At 58.0% G+C, this 9,372-nt stretch overlaps 1 protein-coding gene across 2 annotated transcripts; it reads right to left on the reverse strand.

Moving 5' to 3' along the window:
- Positions 1-1,606: 1,606 nt before the first annotated feature.
- OPTC (opticin) lies at positions 1,607-8,846 on the reverse strand. Of its 2 annotated transcripts, none has more exons than XM_038162281.1 (7): positions 8,841-8,846; positions 7,210-7,470; positions 6,753-6,891; positions 5,277-5,435; positions 3,763-3,965; positions 2,830-2,925; positions 1,607-1,951 (listed from the first exon to the last, which is right to left on the reverse strand). In XM_038162281.1, the coding sequence occupies exons 2-7, from the start codon at positions 7,429-7,431 to the stop codon at positions 1,781-1,783; spliced, it is 990 nt and encodes a 329-aa protein (XP_038018209.1). In that variant the 5' UTR covers positions 7,432-7,470; positions 8,841-8,846; the 3' UTR covers positions 1,607-1,780. The 2 variants fall into 2 exon arrangements, with proteins under 2 accessions (XP_038018209.1, XP_038018208.1); XM_038162280.1 differs by lacking the exon at positions 8,841-8,846 and adding an exon at positions 8,630-8,691.
- Between the last annotated feature and the right edge of the window lie 526 nt (positions 8,847-9,372).

Consider the following 9,372-nt stretch of genomic DNA (forward strand, 5'->3'; position numbering starts at 1 on the left):
GGGACCGGGGGGGTTCCACCTTTTCCAGAGCTCTGCTGGGACAGAGGTGGGGCTGGATTTGGGGAGGGGGCGCTGGGGGCTCCATCCCATGAGATCAGCTGGATAAAGGCTGGTGGGAAGGTGTTGAAGGGTGGGTGGGATGGAGGAGGATGAGGGGGCAGCAGATCCGTGGGCTCAAGGGTGACACAACAACAGCGGCGGCAAATCCTGGAATTCTGGGTAAAACAACTCCAAATTCCCATTTTCCCCAAGGATTTGGGGCCAACAATCCACGCCTGGGCTGGGTTTTGCACGGAAAAGGGGCGAGAGGAGGTGCCCACGCCGTGCCAGCGCCGCGGGTGCCACGTCCCCATGGATGAGGAGCCGGATCCTCTTCCCAGGTTCTCTCCAGCCGCCTCCCCGGGCTCCGAGGACGTGGGCTGAGCTCCGTGGTTTCAGCTCGGGGCTTCGGATCCTCCGGGGATGTGTCATCCCCCTCACGGCGTTCCTTACGCGTGGATAAAAACATGAGGGATGAATCCATCGCGTCGGAAATATCCCACACCGCTGGGCAGCTCCCGCTGGCTGTGGAAAGGAGCCCGGGGATCGCAGCGCCAGCCCGGTGAGCTCCTGCTGCTCCTGCTGCTCCTGCCGCTCCTGCTGCTCCTGCTGCTCCTGCTGCTCCTGCCGCTCCTGCTGCTCCTGCTGCTCCTGCCGCTCCTGCTGCTCCTGCTGCTCCTGCTGCTCCTGCCGCTCCTGCCGCTCCTGCTGCGGCTGCTGGGCTCGGGGAGCTCCAGGGTTCTCTGCAGCTCCAAATTCATGGACACCATCCCAAATGCATGGATGCCATCCCAAAAACAGGGATGCCCTCCCAAATCCATGGATACCTTCCCAAATCCATGGATGTCATCCCAAATCCACGGATACTGTCCCAAATCCATGGATAGCTTCCCAAATCCATGGATGCCATCCCAAATCCAGGGGTGCCATCCTAAATCCATGAATACCATCCTAAATCCATTTATACTATCCCAAATCTGTGGACACCATCGTCATTCCATGGATACCATCCCAAATCCAGGGATGCCCTCCCAAATCCATGGATACCATCCTCATTCAATGGATACAATCCCAAATCCATGGATACCATCCCAAATCCAGGGATGCCCTCCCAAACCGAGAAGTTCTGGAGATCCTACCCAGTTCCAGGACATCTCCCAGTTCCTGTTCCCAGAAGTGCAGTGGGTCTCGGGTGAGGGGATGGAAGATTCCAGTTGTCCCGTGAGGGGAATTTGAGCTTTGCCCTCTTCGGGAGCGCACGGGGACAGCCCAGCTGTGCCCAGGCCGCACCTGGATGTGCCACCTCCCGCTGGAGCCGGCAGGCACAGCCCAGGGGACAGAGCACACCTGAGGTGGCCTAAGCGTCACCTCGCTGGGGCAGTGTGGCTCCTGGTCCCTGGCCGGGACTCCCTGACCAGGATCTCAGGCTCTCCCTGAGGCTCTGGAGGGAATGGAGGAAGAAACGGGACACAGGGAAATCCCACCTTTGCAAATCCAAGCAAAGCTGCGGGGCTGGGGCTGCGCGAGGGCTCCCAGCTGCCCTCCCTGCCGAGAACAACGCTTCGAGTGCATTTGCAAATCTTTATTTCATTTTATTTTTATTTCATGCGTTTGCCCCAGCCCTGAGCTCACCCTGGGGTGGAACGCCTCCACTTTCACCAGGTTTTCCATGGAGCAGCAGGGTCTGAGTGCTCTGGGACGGCATCTGGGGACACTTTCCTGCATTGGCAGCTCTGGGGGCTCAGGAGAAGCGGCCGGTGGGCAGGCGGGGCAGGCAGAAGAAGGCGTTGGGGAAGAGGCTGAGGTTGATGGGGTTCCCGTCCAGGCGGATGTCCTCGAGCGCCCGGCGGATCTGGCCCTGCTCCTGGCTGTCGCAGAACGTGTCCTCGTGCATCGTCTGGATGTTGTTGTTCTGCGGGGACGGGACACGGGCGGAGCCGGGTCACAGGAGAGGGAGAGGAGGAGGAGGAGGACCAGGGCCAGGGCCAGGACCAGGAGAAGGACCAGGAAAAGGAACAGGGCCAGGACCAGGACCAGGGCCAGGAGCAGGGCCATGACCAGGACCAGGACCAGGAAAAGGACCAGGACTAGGATGAGGACCAGGGCCAGGGCCAGGAAAAGGACCAGGACTAGGACCAGTACCAGGACAAAAAGGATGAGGAGGAAGACCAGGACGAGGACCAGGGCCAGGGCCACAGCCATGACCAGGACCAGAACCAGAACCAGGACCAGGGCCAGGGCCAGGGCCAGGGCCAGGAAAAGGACCAGGACTAGGACTAGGACCAGGACCAGGACAACAAGAATGAGGAGGAGGACCAGGGCCAGGGCCAGGACCAGGAGAAGGACCAGGAAAAGGAACAGGGCCAGGACCAGGAAAAGGATCAGAACCAGGACCAGGACCAGGGCCAGGAAAAGGACCAGGACTAGGACTAGGACCAGGACCAGGACAACAAGAATGAGGAGGAGGACCAGGGCCAGGGCCAGGACCAGGACCAGGACAAGAACGACGACCAGTATCAGGACAATGAAGAAGAGGAGAAGGAGGAGGAGGAGGAGGAGGAGGAAGAAGAGATGGGATGTGCTAAACTCAGGTAAACCTCATCCCACCGGGATGTGCAGGGAAAGGGACAAATCTGAGCCAAAGGGACAAGGAGGAGGATCAGGCCCAGGATAAGGAGGACCAGACAAGGACAAGGAAGAAAAAAATGAGGATGAAAGGAAGAAGAGGAGGATGAGGAGGAGAGGGAGGAGGGCTCTGCTAGGCTCAGGTGCAGGCAAACCCCATCCCACCTGGAGGTGCAGGGAGCGCAGGCTCTCGGGAAGGGGCACTGGGATGAAATCCAGCTGGTTATCGGAGAGATGGAGGAACTGCAGCCGCTTCAGGTCCTGTGGGGAGAGGGCAGAGGTGAACCCCAACAGGGAGGAACCCTTAGTGATGAACTCCCAAGAGATGAAGCAATGAACCTCCTAGAGATGAACCCCCCTAGAAATGAACCCCAATAGAGATAAAACCCCAACAGAGGTGAACCCCCAAGAGATGAACCCCAATAGACATGGACCTCTAGAGATTAAACACCAATGGAGATGAACCCCCTAGAAATGAAGCAATGAACCTCCTAGAGATGAACCCCCAAGAGATGAACCCCTTCAGATGAACCCCCGAGAGATGAACCAATGAGCCACCTAAAGATGAACCCAAATAGAGACAAAACCCCAACAGAAATGAACCCCCTAACGATGAACCCCCAAGATATGAACCCCTAAAGATGAACCCCAAGAGATGAACCCCCTAAAGATGAACCTTCCTAGACATGAGTCTCACAAGAGATGAATCCCCTAAAGATGAACCCCATAGAGATGAACCAATGACCCTCCTAAAGATGAACCCCAAGAGATGAACCCCTTAAGATGAACCCCCGAGAGATGAACCAATGACCCTCCTAAAGATGAACCCCAAGAGATGAACTCCATAGAGATGAACCCCTGAGAGAAACCAATGAGCCACCTAGAGCTGAACCCCAACAGAGATGAACCCAATAGAGATGAACCAATGAACTCCCTAGAGATGAACCCCTTAGAGATGAACCCCCTAGAGATGAACCCCCTAGAGAATAACCCCCCTGGATCTGATCCCCCTAGATCTGACCCCCCTGGATCTGACCCCGCTGGAGCTGGCCCCGTTGTCCCCCCAGGGCAGGCAGACCCCCGAGCCGCGGGACGCACCCGGAAGGCCTCGGGGCGCAGCCCGGCGCTGGCGATGCGGTTGAGGCGCGCGTCCAGGCGGACGATGCTGCGGGGCAGCTCGGGCAGCGCCGTCAGGCGGTTCTCGGGCAGCAGCAGCTCCTGCAGGCTGGGCAGCCCCCGGAACGCGTCCGCGTCCGCCCACGAGATGGAATTGCTGCTCAGGTCGATGTGCTTCAGCTTCTCTGAGGGCAGGAGGAGAAGGGACAAAGCCAGGGTGGTTCATTCCCCTCATTCCCTGTCCAAATCCTGGATTTTCCCTCTTCCCAGTGGTGATTTTTACGCTTTTTTCATATATTCATTCCCTCTGTAGAGGGCTGTTTTACAGCTCCTTAGCTAGCTCTGGTGCTTTTGCTACCCCTTCTCTCGGATTCTAGAACATTCTGCTGACCTTCCAAAGACATTCCTGGAATATTGTTTGGTGCTATTCCAAGGAGGGGACCTACAACAAGAAGTGGGGCTGACACAGGGGTGGAACAACTGAACCTCCTATTGGACACGCCTAATAAATATCCCAATTAATAAACTCTAAAAAACTGTCAAAATCCAAATATACCTGTTAAATATCCTAATATTTAATCTTATAAATCTAGAAATTCAAATGTACCTGTTAAATATCCCAATTAATTAACCCTATAAAACTGCAAAAATCCAAATATACCTGTTAAATATCCTAATATTTAATCTTATAAATCTAGAAATTCAAATGTACCTGTTAAATATCCCAATTAATAAACTCTAAAAAACTGTCAAAATCCAAATATACCTGTTAAATATCCTAATATTTAATCTTATAAATCTAGAAATTCAAATGTACCTGTTAAATATCCCAATTAATTAACCCTATAAAGCTGCAAAAATTCAATTCCGGGCGTGCCCATCACCACCAGGATAAAAATTCTGCTTTTTTTACTTTTCAGCTTATTCTTCTTGAGAGGAATGGAGGATTTGTCTTTCCAAACAAGCTCTGGGTCTGCCGGTGGATAAAACCAGCGCTGGGAGATAAAAGAAACGATGGGAAGGATTCCAGTGACTGACGAATGGAAAAAGAGATTTGCTTTTACAAATGAACTTTGGGTTTGCTGATAAACGAAATTAGACATTGAAAGATGAAAGAAACAATGGGGAAGAAGACCCCTTAAATTCCGTAAGAATTCAAAATTGAAAGGGAGGGTTGTACATTAGAGGGGAATCTTTGGTATCAGGTGTTTTGGGAAGTCTGAACGTCTCAAGTGCCTCAGAAACGGGGGAAGAGAGAGGGAAATTGGGATAAAAAGGAGGCTGTGTCCTCCAAAAATCCGAGAGCCCCCAGGGGAACGCGCCAGGGCCGCTCCCTTTATTGGGATAAAGCAAAAGGGCTCCTCTGTCTCCTTTTTGGACATAAACCTCCGATGTTTGTGGATTCATTTTCCTGACATTCTGATAAAATCCTGCTTTTCAACGTCCCGGCTCCAGCGCTGCCGTGGGGGGTTTGTCTCGTGGTGACCCCGACGTACCGAGGCCGCTGAAGTCGGCGGCGCGCACGGCCCCGATGCGGTTGAAGCGGGCGTAGAGGTACACGGTGTCCGGGGGCAGCGCCGGGATCTGCTCCAGCTCCGCGTCGTCGCAGTACACCGAGCTGCCCAGGCACAGGCACAGCAGGCAGCTGGGCAGCCCTGGGGGTGCGTGGAAACAAGCCCCGACCCCATAAAATACCCCAAAATAGCAGGAGGAGCCCACCCGGCTGTGGGGATATGGGACCTGTGACACCCAGAGCTGTCACAGCCCCCTGACCCCATAATACCCCAGAAGAGAAGGATCTGACCACACTGCTGTGGGGATATGGGACCTGTGACACACGGAGCTGTCGCAGCCCCCTGACCCCATAAAATAACCCAAAACAGTGGGAGGAGCCCACCCGGCTGTGGGGATATGGGACCTGTGACACCAAGAGCTGTCACAGCCCCCTGACCCCATAAAAGACCCCAGAACAGCGGGAGGATGTGCCCACTCTGTGGGGACACAAAGTCCATGACACTAAAACTGTCACAGTCCCCTGAGCCCATAAAATACTTCAGAAAGGTGGCATCAGCCAAGCCTGCCATGGGGACATGGAGTTGGTGACACCCAGAGCTGTCACAGCCCCCTGACCCCATAAAATACCCCGGAACAGCAGGAGGAGCCCATCCTGCCATGGGGACATGAATTTGTGACACCCAGAGCTGTCACAGTCCCCTGACCCCATAAAAGACCCCAGAACAGTGGGATCTGCCCACCCCGCTGTGGGGACATCGATTTGTGACACCCAGAGCTGTCACAGCCCTGCATCATCCCGGTAAGGGCCAGAAACTCCCAGCAAATTAAAAAACCCTGTTAATAAATGAGGAGCCCAGGATCAAATCCCTCCTGCAGGAGGAGGGGAGATTAAAGCCCCCAAATTCAGCTTTTTACACCCAGAGCTCTCCCAGCCCCCTTGATTTTCCCACTGGAGGAAGAACAACTCAAGAAAATTCTTTTGGATCAAGAAAAATCTTGATCCCAGCTGTCCCCAGGCCCCAACATGGGGGGCAGGAGGGGCAAAACCGAGCCCACCCCCCACACCTGATCCCCCTCCTCTCCCCCGAGGTTCTCCACCCCTCCGAGGGGGGTTCAGAGCAGCTCAGCACCAATTTTCGTTTCTCCTCCCACTTGATTTTTCCCGGCCCGGAGTGACAGAAAAGGAATAGAGATATTTATCCTTGCTGCAGGATTTTAATTGTCACTAATCTAATTGCCGCCGTCGCAAAGCCTCTGCTCATTAAAGCGTCGCTGCTTTGCTGGAGTTCATTTTTTCCCAGTAATTTCTCTCTCTGCAGCCCTCCTGCCTCGCCGTGCCAGCAGACTCAACCCCAAAACCCTGCAAAGAGCTGCCGGCAGCACCAGAATTCTCTTTTTCCCCCCCCAAAATTCCATCTGTGTGACGAGGCGATGCATCCTGAGGGAACACAACTCACCCTGCCTGGGGATGGGTGCTGGGGGCACGGGGCCGGCTCCGCTCGGGGGCTGCAGTTTTGGGGGTCCAGCCGTGGTTTCACCCAGCTCTGGGAAGGTTTTGGGGTCCTTGGGGCGAGGAGCCAAGGTGCCAACCTCGATCTGCAAACGCAGCTGGGTGTGAGCGCGGGCGACTTGTCCCCTCCAGGGTGGGTGGCACCGGTCAGGGTCACTGGGTTGGGGTCATTAATTCCTTCTTGGAAAGCTCTCCAAGCTCTCCAAGGAACATTCCCAGCCCTGCTGGCCCAGAGGGATGAAGGAATCCTCACACCCAAGATCTGGCACGGGTTTGGCTGGGATAAAACCTTCCCAAACCCCGGGAGAGCTGCCAGGGCTGCTCCTCCTGCAGTGCCACACCCGTCCCTGGCAACAAATCCCCGTCCCAGGATGCCCTCAGGGGCTCTCCTGTGTCCCCCCCACCTTCGGGACAAGGTCCCCGTAGTCGTAGAGCTCCTCGTAGTTGCTCAGGTCCAGGATGTCCCCGTAGTTCTCCAAGGTCACCTCGTAGTTGTCCGAATCCAGGTTCTCATAGAGGGTCAGCTCAGCCTTGGCCTTGTCCACCTTCCTCCTCTCCTTGGCTGGGACAGCCCAAAGTGTCCCCAGGCACAGGCTGGCCACCCCCAGCCAGCCCAGGGGACACATCCTGCGCCCGGCCGGGGCCACCGAGCCGAGGGGTGGGACCTGGAATGTCACCACGGGCTGGCTGTGGGGCTGGGATGTGGCTGGGCCAGCCCCCGAGGGGACAGACACCCCCCAAACCCTGGCAGGGACAGACTGTCCCAAACCCTGGCGGGGACAGGCAGCCCCAAATCCTGGGAAGGGACAGGAAGCCCCAAACCCCAGGAGGGGACAGGAAGCCCCAAACCCCAGGGTGGAGGGGACAGACAGCCCCAAACCCTGGGAGGGGAAAGACAGCCCCAAATCCTGGGGAAACAGGCAGCCCCAAATCCTGGGAGGGGACAGGCAGCCCCAGCCCCAGGAGGGGACAGACAGCCCCAAATCCTGGGAGGGAACAGACAGCCGCGGGAAGGGACAGGCAGCCCCAGCCGCGGGAGGGGACAGACAGCCCCAAATCCTGGGGGGGACAGACAGCCGCGGGAAGGGACAGGCAGCCCCAGCCGCGGGAGGGGACATTCGGTGACCCTTTTCAGCGCATTTCACGCTCGGCTGTGCAGGAGGGGCCCCGCGGGGCTGCCGGGGCTGCCCGGCTTTCCCAGCGCCGGGGGTGCGGAGGGGGTCGGGAGGGGAAGAGGGCGTCGGGAGGGGATGAGGGGGTCGGAAGGGGATGGGGATGTCACGGCGCTCGTGGCGTTGGGTGGAACCGGCCACTGGCCCAACGAGCCCAGCAGCCGAGGAGAACCGGCCCCAGGAGCCCCGGAACTGCTGCTCCCCCCTTCTGCTCCCACATCCAGTCTAAATCCCGGTCTAAATCTGCTTTTCCATGATCCTGGCGGGCCAGAGCCCACAGGATCCGTGTGACAGCACGGGGACATCCCCCAATCCTGGCAGCTCCGCATCCGAAGCCTCCAGGGCCCATTCCCACAGAATTCCCTCTCTCCAGGCTCCCCTCCCGTGGGACACCCATGGCAGAGCAGGGCGAGGGTCCCGGCCCCCTCCAGCCTCTCCCAAATCCCAAATCCCAAATCCCAAATCCACCACCCAGCCCAGATTTTTTTCACTCCGTCCTGAGGGTGCTGCTCCCAAATTCCCGCTGTTTTCCCCCAGATCTGCCCTCTCCCAGAGCTCTGAGCCCCCTGCAACCCCCAAACCCTCCCATCCCCCGGCTGCCCCAGCCCCGGGGGGGCTCTGGAGGAGCCGAACGAGGCCGGGACGGTCGTACCCCCTGTCCTTCCTCCTCCTCTTCCTCCTCCTCGGCGTGGAGAGCCCCGCTGGGCTGCAGGGGTTGGGGAGGGCTGGGGAAGGGCTGGGGAAGGGCTGCCGGGCTTTTAAGGCTCGGAGAGGAGGAGGAGGAGAAGGAGGAGGAGGCTGCTCGGGGGTCTGGCCGAGGGGATGCGGCCAATCCAACCCTTGGTCCCCTGCTGGGTCCTTACATTGTCCCCAAGGCCAGGCGGCGCCGGAGGTGGCTCCGCTCCAGCAGCCCGAGCTGAGAGGGGCTGAGAGCGGCGGGATTGGAGGGCAGCGAGCGGTGACACCTCCCGGGTGTCCCCACGGGCGGTGGGGACACGGCCCTGCGCGGGGGGACAGAGCCAGCGCCACCCCAGGAGGCGCCACCAGAGAGGGACCCCCGGCTGTGTCCGGCCCCGGGGATGCCCCAAAGCACCGGGGGGACCCAGTGAGCAGCCCAGGGTTTGGGGGGGCTGCACAGAGACCCCCCCAGGCAGCGATGGATGGGGACATTGAGGTCACCCGGCCCAGTTCGCCTCCCGGGGGCGCAGGACCCCAAACCTTCACTCTCTGGGGTGGTTTTGGGGGTTTTGGGGAGGGGGAGCCGGTGTGGGTGCAGGAGGGGGGGCTCAGCACCCCAAATCTTCGCTCTCTGGAGGGGTTTTTGGGGAGGGGAAACCGCAGTGGGTGTAGGGGGGGCTCAGCACCCCAAACCTCACACTCTGGGGTGGTTTTAGG

Source organism: Motacilla alba, chromosome 26 (genome assembly GCF_015832195.1).
Source record: "Motacilla alba alba isolate MOTALB_02 chromosome 26, Motacilla_alba_V1.0_pri, whole genome shotgun sequence".
NCBI classification, from domain to species: domain Eukaryota; kingdom Metazoa; phylum Chordata; class Aves; order Passeriformes; family Motacillidae; genus Motacilla; species Motacilla alba.